At 33.5% G+C, this 22,970-nt stretch overlaps 4 protein-coding genes across 4 annotated transcripts; 2 read left to right on the top strand and 2 right to left on the bottom strand.

Annotated features, from left to right (window-relative positions):
• Window positions 1-242: 242 nt before the first annotated feature.
• LOC114189122 (berberine bridge enzyme-like 21) lies at window positions 243-1,941 on the bottom strand. Its single transcript, XM_028077828.1, has one exon. It carries the CDS (start codon window positions 1,939-1,941, stop codon window positions 304-306), a length of 1,638 nt encoding a protein of 545 aa, XP_027933629.1. The 3' UTR covers window positions 243-303.
• A 3,662-nt stretch (window positions 1,942-5,603) lies between these two features.
• Window positions 5,604-7,243, bottom strand: LOC114186616 (berberine bridge enzyme-like 21). Its single transcript, XM_028074571.1, has one exon. It carries the CDS (start codon window positions 7,241-7,243, stop codon window positions 5,615-5,617), a length of 1,629 nt encoding a protein of 542 aa, XP_027930372.1. The 3' UTR covers window positions 5,604-5,614.
• A 6,415-nt stretch (window positions 7,244-13,658) lies between these two features.
• On the top strand, window positions 13,659-14,417 carry LOC114188564 (glycine-rich protein 23-like). The gene is made up of 2 exons (XM_028077138.1): window positions 13,659-13,765; window positions 13,937-14,417. The coding sequence occupies exons 1-2, from the start codon at window positions 13,659-13,661 to the stop codon at window positions 14,415-14,417; spliced, it is 588 nt and encodes a 195-aa protein (XP_027932939.1).
• Window positions 14,418-14,591: 174 nt separating this feature from the next.
• On the top strand, window positions 14,592-22,157 carry LOC114188563 (wall-associated receptor kinase-like 10; the record flags this gene model as incomplete). The annotated part of the gene is made up of 5 exons (XM_028077137.1): window positions 14,592-15,375; window positions 19,950-20,069; window positions 20,334-20,384; window positions 20,700-21,878; window positions 21,986-22,157. Coding segments are annotated over 4 exons (2,121 nt in total), but the record flags the coding sequence as incomplete, so codon positions are not given.
• Window positions 22,158-22,970: the final 813 nt, after the last annotated feature.

The following is a 22,970-nucleotide window of genomic DNA, read 5'->3' as shown; positions in this document are numbered from 1 at the left end:
GAGTTGATATCGAATAGAAAATGTTTTATGTTTGATAGATGGTTTCGCAGGAATTGCTATTAATAAAGAATTTCGTTAAGAATTTAAAATAACAAAATTTGGTATGAGAAAGTTAATGTGTATCATTAATTTAGATGTCAGTGCATATATGTAGTAAAATAATTGGTAGAATTAGTTACAATTGTTTACAAATAATATATGTGAAAATGAAAATGAATTTTCACATTCTATATTAAGATTTAATAAAATACAAAAAAGAAATTGGGATATTAAGTACAAAAAAATGAAAAATAAATAAAAACTTTATACGTGATAAGATATATACAAGGAGTGCATGGATACATTGGCATTAAGCACAGGGATGCTCTGTTCATTCCTGAAGAAGTTTTGAGGATCAACCGCAGTCTTAACCTTAACGAGCCTCTCAAAATTAGAACCGAAGTACTTGGTCCCATAAACCTCTCCTTCCTTGTAACTATTTTGACCAAAGGTGTTCACTCCTGTATTAATGTCCCTGTAGCAGAAGAAGGCTCGTCTGGGATTCTTTGAAACATAGGGTGTCATCACATTGAACAGCTTCTTAGCCTGTTTCGTGTAATTCTTATCAGCGTCAATCGAAGGATCAACCCAGTTCACATTGTACTGAAGCTTGAACATGTTCCCCTTACGGTGAGGAAACGGCGTCGCATCAGGAGCAATCTCGTCCATTTTCCCTCCGTAAGGGTTGAAATGAATCCCCGTTTCCCCTAACTCAACTACGCTCTTGAATATCGTTTCCCAACCCTCTTTTGAAATACCCTTCTCAACAAAATCAGATTTTCTTTTCAGGAAAATACCGGTGTTCGGTTTCCGATCCAATAGGGTCTCAGGTTTGTCACCATTTTCTAAACTCTTGGGATCGTTCCACCACATAACAGATTCTATCCAACTCACCTCACTGCAATTCTCCTTCTTCAACTCCAGAAGGGGAAACTCCTTCCCCAAAAGCGACACAACCTCATCAGCCCCTCCCAGAAACAAAGCCACAATAGTGGCTTTTAAGGTTTTCTGTTCTGGCAGCAACATTAACCTCATGAAAAGTCTCTTGTCGGTCACTGATGCAACCTTCTGCCACCCCAACACAAAGTCAGCGGTCTTACTATCCCAACTCCTCTCACTGCGAAAAATTGTAACCTTTTCAGGCACAGGAAGAAGCTTAATGGTAAACGACACTACCACTCCAAAACTCGCTCCTCCGCCTCCTCTAATCGCCCAGAACAGATCTTCTCCCATGCCTTTTTTATCAAGAAGATTTCCTTTCACATCAACAATTTTCGCGTCAATCACATTGTCCACTGTTAAACCAAAACTTCTCAACATGTTACCGTACCCTCCTCCGCTGATATGCCCACCGAGCCCAACAGTGGGACACACCGCCGAGGAGAAGCCATGAACTTTACTCTTCTCCCAGATCCTATAATAAAGTTCTCCCGTGGTGGCTCCGGGTTGGACCACTGCAACCTCATTTTTAACGTCGATGGTGATCGCGTTAAGCTTGGACATGTCGAGGACCATAAAGGTTTGCTTGGAGACGTAGGAAATACCCGCGTAATCATGGCCACCGCTTCGGATTCTTATTTCAAGTTTGGCGGTTTTGGCGCAGATTACGGCGCCCTGCACGTGTGATTCTTCGAGGGGAGTGAAGATGAGTACTGGCTTTGGCGTCATGGCCGTCACGAAACGCTTGTTTCGAGCGAACTTTTGGAGGACGGTGGTGAAGGAGGGGTTGTTTTGGGCGAAGACTATCTTGGAGAGTTCCCCTGAAGCGGTTTTTGTGTTCTCTGTGAGGCATTTGAGGAAAGTGTCGTGAACTGCAGGATCTGCTGCTTCTATCACCGACAAAGTGATGACAGTTAGAAGAAGAACATAACTACCAAAACAATTTCCCACTGTAATTGTCATTGTTGTCTTTATTGTCATGGACACATGCCTACACAAACCAAGGTATCTATAGAAACACAGAAGAATAGAAGATAGAAAATAATAAAAATAGAAGGAGAATTGGTGGAAATGTATGAGCTCTCTATCAGCCTCACAGTTAGAACAAAGATTTTACTATGCTTATCTGAACCTTAACTAATTATGTAACGTTTTGTAGAAACTTTGCAGGGAACCTCGTAAGCCATAAAAAGTAAACTATATAATTGACCATTTCTTCACCTTTGCTTGACTTTTATCCTTCTCCACATATGGAATCTTAAAAAAGTTCGGACTTAGAACCTGCAGTGCAAAGTTCCTACGTAAGCGCAAGCTCAATTATCTATAACAATATATAAAGAAGATTTTTCTTTTTATGTCCACTTTTCAAAATATCAATTTTACCTTTTAAATATAATAATTTATTAAAATTTTGTCACGACCACGAAACGTTTGTCTCTACTTCTTCTCTTCTTCTTTATTTATTAATGGTTATTTTTTTATTTGTTCTGATATATTTCACTTTATTTTTAATAAATATAATTTTAATATATATATTAACTTAATAACATTATAATATTATCACCTACTAATATAATATCACGCATATTTAAAAAATACATAGGCGCGATAGCGCCTGTGTTACGCTAGTCATCAATAATGCTGATCTTTTCTATATTTATTTTCTCTCACTTGTCAATTATTTCAATAAAAATATGGAGCTTCACCTTATTATATAAGTTAAATACAAATAAAATTATTTTATAGTTTTTGAAAATTTTAACATATTACACTCATTAAGTATTAAGTTTTGACTTAGTAAGAAAAAGTTTGTTTGCACTTATATATCATAGATGTTAGTTTTAATTATGTGTGGAATTTCTCATACCCTAATGATAATATTTATAAGGAAAATAATTTTTTAAAAACTGAATTTTATAACAGACTGGAATTTTGTCATTTTTAGGTGATTTTTCTCATTTTCTATTTTTTCATTTTTTTTATATTTTTAAATCAATTTACATTCAAATTTTGATTAAAATAAATTATAAATTATGAAGGTAGTCCGACATGATCCAAATTTTGATTAAAATTCAATATACCTTTTTCACATTGAGAACATTGAGAACATTCAGTTTGAGATAAAATCCAATAACATATAACAATACGTTTAAAATTACTTTTATTTTATATACATACATGAATATATGAATTTTATATTATAGTTTTGAAGTTTTGATCCAGCAAGATAAGGTTGTTTTGCACTTATATATCATAAAATTATTTCATCTCTAATTAATGTGTTGGAATTTTAATATACTTTTTCGTAATGATAATATTTGTGAATATTGAAATAGACGGATATAAGTGATGCAAATAGATTTAAATATCGGTTAAAATAAATTATGAATGTATAATGTCACATCAAGGTAGTTAGGAACGACAAATTTAAATTTCAATTAAAATTCAATATACCTCCTCAAACCGAGGATATTAAATTTGAGAATTGAGAAAAATCCCATAACACAATAGGTTCAAAATTCCTTTTGTGTAATATACATATATAAAAATATGAATATCAGAAAACAAGACAGACGAAAAAAATGTTTATTGGAAAACAATTACCTAATGGCAAAAAAAGTTTAAAATTTTCAACTTGCAAAGAAACTCACCATTAACTATGAGAGTTGAGATAAATGAAAATTATCTAAATTATGTTATATTTTTACTATTGACATATTACTATTTAAGATTATATAAAATTTATTATTGTTATTATCGTACAAGTTTATAAAAAAATTGTTATAAAATTGAGATAATAAGAAAGAGCTACCATAATTGCAAGAAATTTATATAATTGATAATTTTTTTTATAATATCAAATACAATCACAGTTAACATTTCATATATACAAAAACATTGTTTTTGTAATTGTCAATGCAAAAAATTACTTTTATATTTCTAAAATTGTTTACATTCTTTGTCAGCATACTACAAATTGTCCACTATTTATTGGATTTTCAAAACGAGTTATTAGTGTAGTCTGACGTGGTCCATTGGTTATTTAGCAGGCCAATCTATTATGACTTAATTACTATTCTGACTTAATTACTAGTGAGTTTTCAAAAATTAAATCTTAATCAATCCAATATGAGTAAGTTGCATTTAATTTAAAGAAAATGTAATCTATAGTTTTTTTTTCTTATTTGAAAACTAGTAATCTTTTTAAAAGATACTATGAATTGATGGATTATATGTATAGATGAATTAAATGGGTCAATTCACATAATTTAAAGAAAAATAAAATTTTTTAGTTTTTTTCATCAACATACTTAATTTTTAAATTATCGAAGTAAACATGACGAAAAAATTATCATATTAATATACATATACCGACAAGAACATATCGGCTAATATATATATATATATATATATATATATATATATATATATATATATATATATATATATTAATTGATATAAATTTGATAATTCAAAATACTATATTTGATGATTCTAAATTTATTTTAACATATTCTTCAAATAACTTATACATTTTTCTTTTAAGATAAACATTAATTTTTCCTTTTTATAATAATAGGTCAATCTTTGAATAACATGTCAAACATTTCGAACTTCACACCCGTAATAACAAAAATATCATGATCCTAATATTTAATAAACTTTCTCCTCATATTTAATTTTATTTCTTTAATTATGGGATCATCACATCTTTTTATAGATTATAATTCTTTGAAAACTTTTATTTTTTTATAAAATTTGACAAAATTTGTTTTTCAACGTATTAAATTGTTTCCTTCTTTATTCAAGTAACATCACATCTTTCTTTCATTTTCTAAGATGTGATCATGTGTGCATTATAAAAAGTTTGTCAACAAAAATTTGTTAAAAAGTGATTTTTCTTTTAAATTAATAAGAAATTTTTTAATTTATTTATCCAAATTCAACTATATGATAGACTCAATTGAGATAAAAGAAGTCGATAAACGAGTCAAAATTCTCTAATGATTATTTTGTGCTGTCTTCTAGTGAACATTAAAAATACATTATATTGGTGTTTTAAATATTTTTTTAATATATTTTAAAACGTCAAAATTAGTGATAATCAGTGTATTATGAAGACACAGCACAAAAACAACACAGAAAACTCAGCAAATCCAAATTCGTCGATAAACTTTATATGAAAGAAAATTAATATAACATTGTTTACATGTCAGAATTGAATTTTATAATTATTATAATGTAATTAAAATCTGATAAAATGATTAAACTTTTTATTTAATTAAAATTATACACCATATATTTATTATTTTAGAGTAAAATATGTTAAATTTATGTTAAAAGATGAATAAGAAAATATAGAAGAACGAGATACATTGCGGATTTTTTCCAAAAAAAAAAAAGAAATGAGAGATTTAAGACTTGAAGAAAAGCAATTCTTTATAGCTGAAAATACAAAAATGACATAATACAGCGAACAAAATATGTGTGTAATAAACACAACACCTCTTGTCTTTATTTTGAACAAAATATCATAAGCTTCTGTTCTGTTGTCTATAAAAAAAAAATAAAAAATACATATATGACATTCTGAAGAGATGCCCTAAGTAAAGCAATATTCTTCAGATTGTGATTTCTATGGTTTGGTTGAATGTACCGGAATACTCTGTTCATTCCTGAAAAAGTTTTCAGGATCCACTTTGGTCTTAATGTTCACCAGCCTATCAAAATTTTGATTGAAGAACTTCCTCCCATAAACCTCTCCTTCTTCAAAGCTATTCTTACCAAAGTGGTTCACTCCAATATCAAGGTCTCTATAATTCAGATAAGCCCTTCGGGGATTCGTAGACACAAAAGGGGTCATGTAACTGTAAAGCATCTTAGCCTGATTCGTGAAATTCTCAGCCGCACCGGCCGAAGGATCCTTCCAGCTCACAGAATACTGAATCTTGAACAGGTTCCCTTTACGGTGGGGAAACGGTGTCGCATCAGACGGAATCTCACCCATTTTCCCTCCGTAAGGGTTGAAGACAAGCCCCACCTTCCCCAACTCAATCATCTTCTTGAATATCGACACCAACCCCTCTCTTGAAATCGCTTTCTCAACATAGTCGGATTTTCTTTTCAGAAAACTAGCAGAGTTCACATCCCGATTCAGTAGGGCTTCAGGTTTCTCACCGTTTTTCAAACTCTCATCATCGTCCCACCACAGAACAGAATCAATCCATCTCACCTCCATACAATCCTCCTTCTTCAATCCAAGAAGCGGAAACTCCTTCCCCAAAATCGACACAACCTCATCCGCGCCTCCCAGGAACAAAGCCACAACCGTCGCTCTAACCGTCTTTGCTCCCTTCACGACATCGGAACTCACTGGCTGCAGTAAGAGCCTCATGAAAAGCCGGTCATCAGTGGTTGGAGCCACCTGCTGCCACTGCACCACAAGGTCTGTGGAAGTCACATTCGTTTCCAAAGTCTTCGCAACGCGGAAAACGGTAACAGTTTCCGGCACAGGAACTAGCTTAGCCGTATACGACACCACCACACCAAAACTCGCTCCTCCACCCCCTCTAATCGCCCAAAACAGATCCTCCCCCATGGATTTTCTGTTCAGAAGATTCCCTTTGACATCCACAATTTGAGCGTCAATAATATTGTCGACAGATAAGCCATATTTTCTCAACATGTTACCGTACCCTCCTCCACTGACAGTGCCGCCGACACCAACTGTGGGACACACCCCCGCAGGGAAGCCATGGACTTTACTATTCTTCCAGATCCCATAATAAAGTTCTCCCAACGTGGTGCCAACTTGGACCACAGCGACCTGGTTTGCTATGTCCACCTTAATTGCACGAAGATTGAACATGTCGAGAATGATAAAGGGTTTGTCGGAGATGTAGGAGATACCCTGGTAATCATGGCCTCCACTCCTGATTTTGAGTTGAACGTTTGCGGCTTTGGCGCATATTACAGCACCCTGGACGTGCGATTCTTGGAGGGGAGTGACGATGAGTAACGGCTTTAGTGTTTGGGAGTTGTTGAAACGTGCGTTTCGGATGTAGTTTTGGAGGACGGTGGGGAAGGCTGGGTTGTTTTGGGCGATGACTATGTTGGAGAGTGAAGTTGAGGATTTTGTTTGTTGTGTGAGGCAGCGAAGGAAATTGTCATAGAGTGAGGGGTTTGACGATGGTGCTGCCAACGAAGTGGATAGCGTTAGGAGAAGAAAAGCAGCACTCAGATAAACCAAACAAGTTTTCGCCATTGTTAGGGTTTGTGATTTCGTGACGACGGAGAGTTTAATTTATATAGTACAAGAACTGAAAATTATCTCTTTCAAATAACTATAAAAGTGTGTCAAATAATTTTTTCAACTATTATAATAATATGAGACATATTATTATAAATATTCTGTATCACATGTCATACAATTAAAAAAATAATAAATATTCTGGTCAATTTCCCTACAAGGTCAAAGATATATAAATTTATAAATATGGAAAATGCTTAAGGAAGATAACAAAGGTAATAAAAGAAAAATTATAGTTTTATACTTTCCTTTAAACAAAGATTGTTGAACGGTTTTTCTTTTCCTTTAATAATTTTTATTATTTTCTTACAAAATAATCAACATGTTCTTCATATTATCAATGACATGCTTAAGGAATAATTTTGAAAAAGTAACATAATATATATAAATATATATATTCATAATATATATATATATATATATATATATATATATTATTGTTATTAATGTAATAAAATAAATACATTAATTTAATGTAATTAGAACTATACAAAATATCAAACATATTTAAAGAAAAAACTAATTTGTCAATATAAAAATGTACATCAATAGTTAAAATTTTTGAACTTATTAATTGAATTATAACTGAAACGTTATTATCAAAAAATGAAATTCACCGTAAATAAGTTATGATAAAAAACTGATTATGAAAAATATATAATATAAGATTTTATTTTATGTTTCTAAAAGGATTTTTCATACAAACATATTTTAAAAAAACTTGAAATATCAAAAATGCTCATCTAATTCGATTGATACATGTCTATTCTATTAGTTTTTCTATCATTTTGCCTATCAACTTTATTAATTTACAAAAATGCCACTTGTAAAATATTTCTACTATCATATTTAATTTATAAAATTATCGTTTCAAAAATATTATACTATTAACAACTATAATTATTATAATTATAATTATTAAGAACTATATAATTATTGTAACAATAACGATTACTGTTATTATCAACTTCTATTATTATAAACTATAATTATATCATTATCAATTATTATTAACTATAATTATTATTATTATTATCATTATTATTAACTATAATTATTATTAATTATACTTTTTTTTATTGTATTATTAATTATAATTATAATAATAATTATTATTATTATTATCAACTATAATTATTTTTATGAATGTATTATTATTATAACTATTTTTAATATATTATTATTATTATTATTATTATTATTATTAACGAACACACAGACGATAACAATATATCATTATTATTATTATTATTATTATTATTAGCGAACACACAGGCGATAGCGCCTGTGTATCCGCATTTTAATTTTTATAAGATCAATAATATTTATTTTGAACATATATATAATAAATATTAAAATAATTGTTAAATAAAATAACTGTTTAAAAAAAGTTTTTAAAATAACGGTCAAAATAAAAAAGATTTAAAAAATCGTTAAAAAAATAATTATAAAATAATTAATTTTTAAAATAATAATTAAGGATAAAATTGGAAAATGAATAGTGGACATAAAAAGAGGGATCCCTTTTATATATTGTTATAGATTATTATTATAATAATAGTTGATTATAATAATAACTATTACTATTCACTATCATTATTATTATTAGGCTTAAATACCTTTTTAGTCTCATTTTCATAATGTTTTTTGCGGATGGTCCTCAGTTTGACAGAATGTTTAAAATGGTCCCCATTTTGACCGAATGTTTAAAATGGTCCTCATTTTCGTAATTCGTTTTATTTGATCATTTTCTGTAACGCCGTTTAAATCATTAACGGAACATTATACAGGTGGCACGGTTTGGTTTGTATTAGAGTGTTAAGTGTACTGTACATATGGCTAATTAACGTTAATTATTACTTAAGTTAAGTGACTTGTGTGAGACATAGATGCTCTTATGAATTGTTTGTATAAAACACATCCTTATAATTGAATAATGATAATTTGACAATTTGTTTTATTTGACAAACTCTTTTTTTCAATTCATATTAAATTTTTTCTTTTTTTAAGTTACACAAAACTTTTCTTTTATCCAGAGATGCCGCCACGTGAACATTATTAAAATTTTATTAAAATATAATTTTTCTATTTATAATCATATTTTCTTTGACATTTAAAAATTAAAAAAAATTGTTGATATTCACATACATGTATGAGTATTAAAAGAACCACAAGAATAATTTTAATCAACATATAATAAAATATAAATTAGCTCATTTAATTTAAATAACATAAACCTGACTAATTTTTTCTATTTAAAACATAATAAAAAAACAAACAAGTGAACTACATCAATTAAAACAAAAATAAAAAATAGTAATATTTTCCTTTTTAAAAATTTAATATACTTCTTTTAATTTTGAAAACCTTAAAAGAGAAAGTGAGTTCATTCAAAATATTTTATTGATATAAATTTTTAATTAAAAATGATAGTTATTTTAATATAAAATATTAACATAATTTGTGTGAATAACCCATACATGCGCGTGTACAATGATATTCGTTCTTTAATATGCGAGTAAAGAAAACTCATACCATAGTTGAAAAATTAGTTAAATACTCCCGAGTTTCTTCTCCGTTGAATTTTTGTACCGTCCTAGATTAAGTATTAAAAATATATTACTTTAATATTTTAAAATTTTAAAATCAATAATTATCGATGTATTTTAAAAGCAAAATATTCACCGTTCGAATATTTTATCATCCTAGTTTGAGTAAAATAATAAAAGTTTTTACATTTAATATAAATACAAATACATTTATTAATTAGTCGACTGCATTGAATTGCAATATTTATAATCAAATTGACGTCATCATTATCATCATAAATTTTGATTGTAATGGATAACTGTGTAGCTTTTGTGATAAATTAAAATTGTTAATTATTGGTTAATTTAATTTTCCTCTCCGCTGAAGGAAGAGCTTTGTAGCACGTGAAGATTAAATCCTTTCTTTCTCTGAATTATTAAATTATGTGATATTGTGTTGAGTTTTATCATAATTCATAGGATTAGTTCTTCGCACTTAAAAAGTAAGTGCGGGTTATGCAGTCCATTTATGATAATTGATTTAAAATTCAAAATACTTAGAAAAATTAAGATTAAAATAATGAATGGTTTAAACTAAAACAATTTCTCAGTGAACAAATCGTGTGAACACTAATTACTTAATCCGTAAAGTATTTAGCCAGGAATCCATGAAGTTAGAACTTTTGCCTAGTCAGACTAAACAAGCAATTATAAAAGTAAAAGGACCTGAAAAGAATATTGAAAGGACTAGACAGCAACGGCAGAGTTTAAGAGGAAGAAGTTTTGAGCATTAGCAGTGAAAACATGTTACTGAGAAACATGTACAGAGCAATAAACAACATAAGAGAAAAAAAACAGAAAACATTGCCAAAGGATCGTTGGTTGCCCTTGAAGGTGAAGGCTTAGAAGAACTAATGAACATGAAGAACATCCTTGTTCCTTTTGTTCCGTTGATGCCATGGAAACTTGGGATTCATGTTGAAGTGGAAGAGAAGAATGGTAGCAAAAAGGTGAAGTGAGGTAAAGATGTTAGTGGGTTTTGTAGGTCATAGGGAAAGTGGAGTAAAGGATCTTCCTCGCATATGCCTTATTCACTCACCTTTCTCTCATTCATCTTTTTTTATATTTCTGCATTTTTTAGGAATCTACTCAAAAATTCTCCCTACCTCACATTTATGTCTTACGGATCTCACTATACCTAAATTTAATTTACCTCATTCCTAATTGGGTCTTTCTTCCTGCACCTCCAAAATTTCTTCTACACCTCCAAACTTTTTTTAAATTCCCAAAAAACCCTTTGACCATTTAAGAAAATCTGCAAACACCACACCCCCAAAATTATGTCGACTTCCGGAAGTCAAAATATATCACCGGAAGTCGATTTTCGGAAGTCAAAAATGACCTCCGAAAGTCAAAATGTATCACCGGAAGTCGACTTCCGGAAGTCAAAAAAAATTTTCGGAAGTCGACTTCCGGAAGTTAAAAAATATTTGACTTCCGGAAAGGCAAAGAAAAATTCTTCGACTTCCGTAAGGTAAATTTTTTTTTTTTTTAACATTTTTAATTTATTTTAGAATTTGTATTTTTTAACTTTAAATAATATTAAATAAATATAAATATAAAAATAAAAATATAAACATTAAATAAATATAAATATAAAAATAAAAATAAGTAAAATTAAAATAATATTAAACTTTAAATTACAAAAACAAAAAATAAAAAAATTCTGCTTCATTTAATTTTATTTAATATTTAAATTCATTTTAAAATAATAAAACTTTAAATTAAAAACAATAAAAAAGAAAATATATACAAATATATATATATATATATATATATATATATATATTCGTTTTTTTTATTTTAAATGTCATTATTTATATATATTATTTTAAATATGGTTTTTTAATTATTTTTTATTTTTATTAAACTTTTAATAAATTATATAAAAATAAATTTAAATTTAAAAATATAAAAAGATATATAATTAAAAAAGTTTTAAAATGTTATTAATAACAAAACTTTAAAATTAAAAAAATGAAAAAAAAAATATATATATATATATACACGGAAGTCGACTTCCGGTATATATATATAAACGGATTTTGACTTCCGTTTGTATATATATACGGAAGTCCGACTTCCGTTTTATATATATATATATATATATATTTTCATTTTTAAATTATTTAAAGTTTTATTATTTGAATTTAAATTATTTTTTAATTTTGTTTTTTAATTTTTTATTTAGTAATTTTATTATTTATTATTTTTTTATTTTTTAAAGTAATCTTTTTAAATTTAAATGTTTTATAATTTTGTATACGTATTTTAAAAAATTAAATAAAATAAAATATATTTTCTTTTTATATAGGGAAGTCGACTTCCGTAATTTTTTTTGACTTCCGGAAGTCGACTTCCGGTGATGATTTTTGATTTTCGAAAGTCGACTTCCGGTGATGATTTTTGATTTCCGGAAGTCGACTTCCGGTGATGATTTTTGACTTCCGGAAGTCGACTTCCGGTGATGATTTTTGACTTCCGGAAGTCATATATTTTGACTTCCGGAAGTCGACATCCGGAAGTATTTTTGGGGGTGTGATGTCTGTGCGTTTCTTTAAATGGTCAAAGGGTATTTTGGGAATTTTAAGATTTTTTGGAGGTGCAGAAGAAATGCTTGGAGGTGTAGGAAGAAAGACCCTCCTAATTAATAAACAAAAGGCCCATATCATACAACAAAGGCCCACTACAATAATTGGACCTGATGACCCAGAGGCTTTGCAATGCTCCCCAAGCAAAGCACAACAGGCTTTTTATTCCTGCACCCCATAATTTCTAGCTTCACCTCCTTAATTTTATAATAGCCATTTTACCTTTCATAAAAAAGCTCATGGATTACCTGTGCAATAATTTTGGAACCTTGTTTTCAGAAATTTTGAAACATGATTTTTAGAACAAAAGTTTTAGAATTAATTTTTGGAACCATGTGTCACTCCGAAAGATGAAACATTTATGTTAGTACAAATGCCCTGAGTCAATGAAAATTACAATTGTTGATCAATTTTCATATCAATGATGATGAATAAAGTGGAAATGATCAGTTTTTAGACGGAGATGAGGAATTAAATGATTCAAATTCAAATGGTGACAAGAGAAGTAGTGCATCAATGTTGAATATATATGTAATTATATACCAACAATTACAAGTTCACTGTATTGCTAAAATCTTTTGGATATTTATTTTTCCTTAGTCAATTGCGCTAATAAATGAGTATTATTGTTTGATATATATTAATAAAAACAAGACCAAGTTATACATAGATATTGACATCTTGGCGGTATGGGAATTTTACCCATCATGTCTTCGTAGAGCTCACCGCTGCAGGCAATGGAGAATTATTCAAACCTCTCCATTTATCCTCTGCCAAAATTTTGAATATGATTTTATATTAAATGAACTTTCCTAAAGAATAAGTTACTTGGATAATACGAATATTACAAATAATAATTCTCCACTTGTGTGCGGATCGAGAAGCAAACGCAATAGTTTAACATTTATTATGTAATATGATAAAATACTATTCCAAAGAAGATAACATAGGGTTCTTTGTTAGTTGCAAAAAAAAAAATATTTTTATATATGTTCAAACGATTGCTCAATTAAATGAAAAAGAAAAGAACGAAACACTAGTCCTTCACGTATTACTGGAAGACAAAGTTTGACATCCAGCAGATCAATGAAATAGTTAAAAATTCATTAAGCATAGCTATCTTAAGATCTGCATAAATATACGCTTCTTCTAATTATCTGGAATAGATATTGAGATCACTGTTTAGCCACAATGATTATGCAAATACTATTTCTCATGATCATTGTCATTATCGCCATGCTCATAACATTGCCTATATATGCTCTGGCATTTTCTGCAGTGCCATATTCGGCTTTTTTGTAAATGTGGGTCGTTTTGAACGAGTAATTGTAAATATGGGTCCGTTGAAAAGTTTTTTGCAAATATGGGTCATGTCGTCAGGGGGGAGGACGACAATCTTGAAGAAGTTTTCCTCCAAACTACCGGTTTCAACTTTTTTTTTTTTTTTTCTTTTAAATTAAAACCGTTAGGGGGGAGACCGGCTTCTGCACTGAAGTCGTCAGGCAGAAGACCGGTTTCTGTGGTGGTGTAGTTGGTGGTGGAGGAGGTGGAAGTGTTGGTGTAGGTGGAGGAGGTAACATAGGTGGTGATGGGAATGTTGGTGCAGGTGGAAGAGGTAGCATAGGTGGTGGTATAGGAGGCGGAGGTGCAGGTGGAAGCAGTAATGTTGGAGGAGGAGGCAACATAGGTGGTGGTTCAGGAAGAGGTGGAAATGTTGGTGTAGGTGGAACAGGTAGCGTAGGTGCAGGAGGTGGGGTAGGTGTTGGTGGTGGTGCAGCTGGAGATGGAAATGTTGGTGGAGGTGGAGGAGGAAGTGTAGGTGCGGGAGGTGGTGGAGTAAGTGGAGGAGGTAATATAGGCAGTGGTGTGGCTGCTGGTGGAAATGTTGGTGCTGGTGGAAGTGGTAGCATAGGTGGTGTTGGTGGAGGTGGAGGCAGTAATGTTGGGTAGAAACCGGTCTTCTGCCTGACGACTTCAGTGCAGAAGCCGGTCTTCCCCCTAACGGTTTTAATTAAAAAAAAAAAGAAAAAAAAAAAAAGTTGAAACCGGTAGTTTGGAGGACGATTTCTTCAAGATTGTCGTCCTCTCCCCTGACGACATGACCCATATTTGAAAAAAAAACTTTTCAACGGACCCATATTTATAATTACTCGTTCAAAACGACCCACATTTACAAAAAAACCGCCATATTCAGGACTGCCAGATTCTACAGAAGGGCATATTATAGCAAAACCTGGGTGTAGTTTCAGATGTGGAGGTGTTGACATCTCTTACCCTTTTGGAATGAAAGATCCCAAATGCTACCTTGACAAGTGGTTTGAAGTAGAATGCAGAGAAACTTCCGACGGTCAAAAACCCTACCTAAAGTCTTTAAATCTGGAGGTCATAGCCGTTGCCTTGCATAGGGTTTATATCATGAATCCAATCTTCCATTGGAACTGCCCAAGAAGAAAAGTGAAGGCAGAAGTAATAAACCTGAGAGGAAGCCCTTTTGTGTATTCCCATAAATTCAATAGGTTTGTGGGCGTTGGTTGCAACAACCTTGCATTTTTGCAGTCCAATGGGTCCATTGTTGCGTGTTGTGTGTCCATTTGTGATGACACAGATGAAGTCAACGATAACTTCAACTTGGTAAGAGGAGATAGTTGCAGTGGCAGGTACTGCTGTGAGACTTTACTGCCCAAGTATCTTTCAGAATATAACGCAACACTTGAAGATTTTAACATCGAAAACAATAATACAGCGAGTGAACGGTGTAGTTATGCGTTCATCGGATATCTATACTCGTACCGGCAAGATGCGTATAGGCTTAATAGGGATTATACTCCTGCAATGCTTGAGTGGGAGATTTTGGACCACATGCTTGACAATTCTACCCATCAACTCCTTTCAGAATCAGATTTGTTAGGTAAACTTAAATGTGTGTAGTTGGTAGTTGGAGGGTGTGTAGTTGGTAGTTGGAAGGTGGGTAGTTAGAAGTTGTTGTATTAATTGTGAGTTTGGTAGTAGTTATATTTAATGAATGTAGTTGAAGGGTAATGTCCAAAGGCCTATAAAAGGACCATGTAGTGTTTCATTTCAAGACACAACAAATCTGAATACAAAGAGTGTTTATCTAGAGAGACTTGTTTGTCAACAAATTGGCATCAGAGCTTGAGAGCCTGAGTGTTTGAGTGAGTTAGAGAGTTTGATAGAGATGGCCAGCTTAGCTAACAGCATGCCCCTGCCGAAGTTATCAAAAGGCGTCAGCTATGATAACTGGAGTCTGCAAATGAAGGCTCTCCTTGGTTCCCAAGAAGTATGGGAGGTGGTCGAAAATGGGCACCAAGAACCAGAGGATGTTGGAGAAATGACGATAGCCCAGATTGCTACGTTAAAAACAACACGAGCAAAAGACAAAACGGCTTTGTACGTGCTGTACCGAGCTGTTGATGAGTCCGGCTTTGAGAAGATAGCAAATGCTACGTCTTCAAAAGAAGCGTGGGATATTCTGGAAAAGGCATACAAAGGGGATAACCGTGTGAAGCAAGTTCGGCTTCAAACTCTCAGAGGCGAGCTTGAAAGGATGAGGATAAAGGAAGATGAAGGGGTTGCCGAGTACGTCTCCCGAGTTGAGACCGTAACGAATCAGCTCGGTAGAAATGGAGAGACGCTGCCCGCTTGCCGAGTGGTGGAGAAAATCTTGAGGTCGTTAACCGACGACTTCGAGAATATAGTTTGCGCAATAGAGGAATCAAAGGACTTGACAACGCTCTCGGTGGAAGAGCTTGCTGGGTCGCTTGAAGCGCATGAGCAGCGGAGAAGGAAGAAGAAGGAGGAGTCCCTTGATCAAGCACTCCAAGCAAAGGCAACCATTAGGGAGAAGAAGGTTCCTTATACTCAGAACACTCGAGGCCGAGGTGGTAGAGACAGAGGAGGATATGAAAGAAGTCAAGAACAGGTCGGCCAACAAAACTGGCGTGGCCGAGGACAAGGTGGAGGTCGTGGTGGTAGAGGCCGAGGAGGTCAGTCGAACAACTCAGGAGTTGAGTGCTTCAAATGTGGTAAGTACGGTCATTTTGCTAAAGACTGCTACTCAGGAGTCAAATGTTACAATTGTGGGAAGGTTGGACATTTCGCGAAGGACTGCCGATCTGAAAGCAAGAAGGAAACAAACTTCCTTTCTGAGGACGCTGAGGAAGAAGGAATATTGATGATGTCCAGGAGATCAGGTGCCGAGCTAAGTCCGAGTTGTTCTGACAACTCAGTTTGGTACCTTGATACAGGAGCAAGCAACCACATGTGTGGGGACGAGAATCTTTTTAAGGAGCTCACCAAAGTTGACGCTGGACACGTATCATTTGGAGATGCATCAAAGGTGGCAGTAAAAGGTCGGGGTACAATCTGGTACCTACAAAAGAACAACCAAGTTGGAGAAATCAGAGATGTGTACTATGTACCCGATCTCAAGAGCAATATATTGAGCATGGGCCAGCTGATGGAGAAAGGCTACTCGGTTCTGATGAAAGATCGAGTACTATACTTGAAAGATAAGTCAGATCGATTGATTGCTCGAGTAGAGATGAAGAAGAACAGGATGTACAAGCTGGACCTAAAAATAGTCCAAGAGAGGTGCTTGAAACTTGACGTGAAGGATGAAGCTATGATGTGGCACTTCCGGTTTGGCCACTTGCATTTTGGTGGACTAGTCGAGTTGGTGAAAAAGGAGATGGTGCGAGGACTCCCGACGGTGGAGTTTGAAAAGAAATTTTGTGAAGAGTGCGTGCTCGGGAAGCATCCAAGGACCTCATTTCCGAGGACTGCCGAGTACCGGGCAAAGGAACAACTCGGATTAATTCACACAGACATTTGTGGACCAATTACCCCTGAATCTTTCAGTGGGAAAAGGTATTTCATTTCTTTCATAGATGATTTTTCAAGAAAAACATGGGTGTATTTTTTGAAGAAGAAATCCGAGGTGTTCCAAGTGTTTAAAAGGTTCAAAGCAATGGTTGAAAAGGAGACCGGCATGCCTATCAAATCTGTTAGGTCTGACCGAGGAGGCGAGTTCATCTCATCCGAGCTCATGAAGTATTGTGAGGAGCAAGGAATAAGAAGATTTCTGACAGCACCATACTCACCCCAACAGAATGGAGTAGCTGAGAGGAAAAATCGAACCATACTTGACATGGTTCGTACAATGTTGAAAAGCAAGAACTTGCCTAAGGAGTTCTGGGCGGAAGCAGTGCAATGTGCCATCTATGTGCAAAATAGATGTCCACATGCTAAGTTGAACGAACAGACACCACAAGAAGTCTGGAGTGGAAGAAAGCCGAGTGTGTCTCACCTCAAAGTGTTTGGCAGCATTGCTTATGGTCATGTTCCAGCTCAACAAAGGACCAAACTTGAAGATCGGAGCAAGAAGTACGTGTTTATTGGGTACGATGAAAAAACCAAGGCGTATAGGTTGTTCAACCCAATAACAAAGAAGGTGATTATGAGCCGAGATGTTCAAGTTGATGAAGAGAGCGAGTGGAAGTGGAACAACTCGGAGAAGGAGTCTAGAAGTTTGGAAGTAGATACACCACCAGCTGTGAGAGATCATGAGACTTCTGATGAAGAAGATGAACCTCTACAGCCTAGAGCACGAAGCTTGCAAGACATATACAACTCGACTGACGAAGTACATGTTGTATGTTTCTTGGCAGATTCGGAAGACTTGAACTTTGAAGAGGCCGTGCAGGAGGAGAAGTGGCAAATTGCAATGAATGAAGAGATCGGAGCAATCGAACGCAACAACACGTGGGAGCTAACCGATTTGCCCAAAGGAGCTCGGCCTATTGGCGTAAAGTGGGTGTACAAGAAGAAAACAAATGCTGAAGGAGAAGTTAAGCGATACAAAGCTCGACTCGTAGTGAAGGGGTACAAGCAGAAGGAAGGAATAGACTATGATGAAGTATTCGCTCCAGTGACGAGGATGGAAACAATCAGGTTGTTGATTTCCTTAGCAGCTCAACACAGATGGACAATCTTGCAGATGGATGTGAAGTCAGCATTTCTGAATGGAGTCTTGGAGGAGGAAGTATATGTTGAACAGCCACTTGGATACATGCGAAGAGGCGAAGAGAAGAAAGTGTTGAGATTGAAGAAGGCACTTTATGGCCTGAAGCAAGCTCCACGAGCATGGAATGAAAGAATCGACACTTACTTCAAGAAGAATGGGTATGAGCAGTGCCCTTATGAACATGCTCTTTACATAAAGAAGAAAGGAGAAGATGTGATGTTCATTGCCCTCTATGTCGATGATCTTATCTTCACGGGGAATAATGCTGAGCTAATTGAAGCATTTAAAGAAGTGATGAAGAAGGAGTTCGAGATGACCGACTTAGGTCTTATGAAGTATTTCCTTGGTTTGGAAGTCATTCAAGGGAAGGACGGTATCTTTGTGTCGCAGGAAAGGTATGCTGAGGATGTCTTAAAGAAGTTCAAGATGACGAGTTGCAACCCGGTTTCCACCCCTATGGAACCAGGCACAAAACTTTCTAAGTATACAGATGGAGACCGAGTTGATGCGAGCAAATACCGAAGTCTGATTGGAAGTCTCAGGTATCTTACAAATACCAGACCAGATTTAATGCTGAGTGTTGGAATAGCAAGTCGGTATATGGAGGAACCAAGGTATACTCATTGGAAGGTCCTAAAGAGAATTTTAAGGTATGTGAGAGGAACTGTGTCACTTGGTCTGATGTATACCAGGACAGATGATTACCGACTAGTCGGCTACTCAGACAGTGATTGGTGTGGAGATGTTGATGACCGGAAAAGCACGTCTGGATATGTATTCTTCATGGGGAGCACAGCGTTCACCTGGCTTTCAAAGAAACAGCCCATTGTAACACTGTCAACATGTGAAGCAGAGTACGTTGCAGCATCCTGGAGTGTCTGCCATGCAGTTTGGCTTAGAAACCTTCTGAGCAAACTGGAATTGAAGCAAGAAAAGGGGACTGTGATCCGAGTTGATAACAAGTCGGCCATTGAATTGGCAAAGAACCCGGTCAATCATGAGAGAAGCAAACACATTGATGTTCGATTTCACTTCATCCGAGAACAAGTGAAAGAAGGAAATGTAGAGTTGGAGCACGTTGAAAGTCGTGCACAAGCTGCAGATATGTTTACAAAGCCGCTGTCATCCTCTCTGTTTGAGAACAACAAGATGATACTTGGAATGAAGGACAAGAAGAGCATTTAAGTTTATGGGGGGATTTTGTTAGGTAAACTTAAATGTGTGTAGTTGGTAGTTGGAAGGTGTGTAGTTGGTAGTTGGAAGGTGGGTAGTTAGAAGTTGTTGTATTAATTGTGAGTTTGGTAGTAGTTATATTTAATGAATGTAGTTGAAGGGTAATGTCCAAAGGCCTATAAAAGGACCATGTAGTGTTTCATTTCAAGACACAACAAATCTGAATACAAAGAGTGTTTATCTAGAGAGACTTGTTTGTCAACAAGATTATGTCACTTGTAATCGCTCTAATAATGTTGGATCTTCGCAAAACACAAGCTCTGGTTGGAGATGCGACTGCTTAGAAGGCTTCTATGGCAATCCCTACGTTTCAGGAGGCTGCACTGGTGTGATCTCTATGCAGTAACTTTTATTTACACTCTTCTATAGTGCCACTGTTTTATAAAATAATTGATCTGCATGCTACTTTTTTGGCTACAACTATATTGTATTTAACATTGCTCATGTTTTTGTTTCATCGTTGTTAATTATATGCATACAGTTCAACTTTTGCTGTCAAATTAATTAATTTCATGCAGTCTCATAAGTTCAACTTTACCTAAAGAGATACATGTAAGTTAAATAATCTAACTTGGTTTCTGATGTTTCAGCCATCCCAGGTTATTACAATCACAGTCAAACGAAGAAGTGGGCTATAGTAGGTACGTATTAGGCAGTTATCAAGACTACATATAAATATAGATTTAGACTAGTAAGATGTTCTAATTATAGCACAAGAAAACTAAAAAAGGGTTTCTGCAAATTAACTTATGTAAGGTAATTTTGTTGTGATAGAAATTCATTTATTTTTATTATGCAAAATAGTTATGATTACATAGTTTTTTGTATTTTCTAGATCGTTAACCACATCCCTGTGAATTTTCGTTTTGTTATAGTAGCATAGATGCATACACAACAACTTTTGTAATGGACAAATTACAATCCATGAATTTATTAATTGTGAAAAAATTGTGTAGGAGTTTCCTCAAGTCTGGGATCTGTGATTTTTCTCGTTGGTCTATGGTTGTTGTATAAGGTTGTAAGGAAGAGAGTGATAGAGAAACGTAAACAGAAGTTCTTCAAAAAGAATGGCGGTTTGTTGTTGCAACAAAGAATGTCATCCAATGAAGCTAATGTAGACAAAAGTTTTCACTTTAGCTTAGACGATTTAGAGAAAGCCACTGACAACTTTAACATGGATAGAATTGTTGGAAAGGGAGGGCAAGGTACCGTTTACAAAGGAATGCTAGTAGATGGTAGAATTGTTGCAGTTAAAAAGTTTAAGGTGGAAGGAAATGTCGAAGAGTTCATCAATGAGTTTGTCATTCTCTCACAAATCAACAATAGAAATGTGGTTAGGTTACTAGGATGTTGTTTGGAGACAGAAATTCCTCTACTTGTGTACGAATTCATTCCTAATGGTAATCTCTTTGAGTATTTGCATGACCAGAACAAGGAGTTGTTACCAATGACATGGGAGATGTGTTTGAGAATTGCCACTGAAATTGCAGGAGCTCTATTTTACCTGCATTCAGTTGCATCTAAACCCATTTATCATAGAGATATCAAATCCACAAATATACTATTGGATGAAAAGTATAGGGCAAAAATTGCAGATTTTGGAACATCCAGGGTAATTTCTGTTGAAGCTACTCATCTTACAACAGTTGTTCAAGGTACTTTTGGTTATTTGGATCCTGAATATTTTCACACCAGTCAATTTACAGAGAAAAGTGATGTGTACAGTTTTGGAGTAGTTCTTGCTGAACTTTTAACAGGACAAAAACCAATATCACCAACGACTTCTGGAGAGTTCAAGAGTTTAGCATCATATTTTGTTGAGTGTCTGGAGGAGGACAATCTGTTTGAGATTATTGACAAAAGAGTTGTGAAAGAAGCAGAGAAGGGAGAGATCATTGCTGTTGCTAATCTTGCAAGTAGATGCTTAGAGTTGAAAGGAAAGAAACGTCCAACTATGAAAGAGATCACGTTTGAATTAGAAGGGATTCATGGATTGGTTAGTAAAAGTAATGCAGAGAAAAAAGGTGACGAAGTTGAGGTTGCACGAGTTCTAGATTGGCATCCTTGGGATGGATATTCTACGTCAAATTCATGGGACTCCAAGGTTATACCTACGGTATAGTAAAAAATAACAGGTGAGTTTTCTTCTTTTGTTCTTCTCATGTAAAACATATATATTCATTTTGGTTATAGAAATATTATGCTTAGGTGTAATTAATTGTTGAATATGTCTCATTTTCAGCTGCTCATGTTCTGATTCATGGTTATGAAAAAAACTCATCGATGCTTGTTTATCTTCTTCTCCAAGAAGGGAGCTAGAAGTACTCAGTTTCAGCATTCCATATCATTTTGAAATATTTAGTACTAAGGCTTTATAAAATGCTTATTTTGAATGTAGCTGATGTGTTTATATAGTGTCGTTTGGAATAGAATTGTGCCTTGTAATCACACAAACAGACATTTATAAGCTGAGTTGTTTGCTACAATTTATATATATATATATATATATATATATATATATGTATTTTAGCTGATTTGCATTTATAATTAAGCAAAAATTTTCAAATAATATAAATAAATAAGTATATATATATATATATATATATAACATTTTTTAAAATAAAAAAATTAAATTAAATTAAAAAAATAAAAATAAAAATAAAAAATATTTAAAAAATTTTAAAGATCACAAAATAACACTAACACGTGACCGTTAGTGTTCACGTTCCATTAACGGTTTAAACAATGTCTAGGAAAAAGACTAAATTGGCCATAATTTACAAAAATTAGTACTCTTTTAACATCTTAAAAAACAAATACTATAGGGAACAAAATTTAAGAAAATTGGACCAATATAATGTATTTAAACCTCACAAAACAAGACTAAGTTATATATAGATTGTTGGAAATGTTTTATTATAATTTAAAAAATAAATAATTAAAATAAAAATTCTATTGTTATTGAAGTTTTCATAAACTTTAAATTTGATGGGTTAATGTGATTTATGGTTAATGACTATATTTTTATTACAATTTACTCTTGTGTTTTCTTTTTCTACCTATAAATACCACCTAGGCATGCATGGATAAAGACACAACAAAACAACCACAAACACTAGAGTTTTCTCCGAAGTGTTCCTCTTTTCTTCTTTATATTATCTTTAAGACATTGATGTTCATAAGGTTCGGAGATCCTTTCTGCACTCGATCAATTTGACGGGTTGTTG

Source organism: Vigna unguiculata, chromosome 6 (genome assembly GCF_004118075.2).
Source record: "Vigna unguiculata cultivar IT97K-499-35 chromosome 6, ASM411807v1, whole genome shotgun sequence".
NCBI classification, from domain to species: domain Eukaryota; kingdom Viridiplantae; phylum Streptophyta; class Magnoliopsida; order Fabales; family Fabaceae; genus Vigna; species Vigna unguiculata.
This window is presented reverse-complemented; position numbering and strand designations above follow the sequence as displayed.

Excerpts from the sequence above, each read along its gene's own strand:
- LOC114189122 (XM_028077828.1), bottom strand. The coding sequence starts at position 1,941 with ATGACAATTACAGTGGGAAATTGTTTTGGTAGTTATGTTCTTCTTCTA.
- LOC114186616 (XM_028074571.1), bottom strand. The coding sequence starts at position 7,243 with ATGGCGAAAACTTGTTTGGTTTATCTGAGTGCTGCTTTTCTTCTCCTA.
- LOC114188564 (XM_028077138.1), top strand. The coding sequence starts at position 13,659 with ATGATTATGCAAATACTATTTCTCATGATCATTGTCATTATCGCCATG. Across the intron at positions 13,766-13,936 it reads GTGCCATATTCGGCTTTTTT|GGGGGAGACCGGCTTCTGCA; the intron begins GTAAATGTGGGT and ends TAAAACCGTTAG.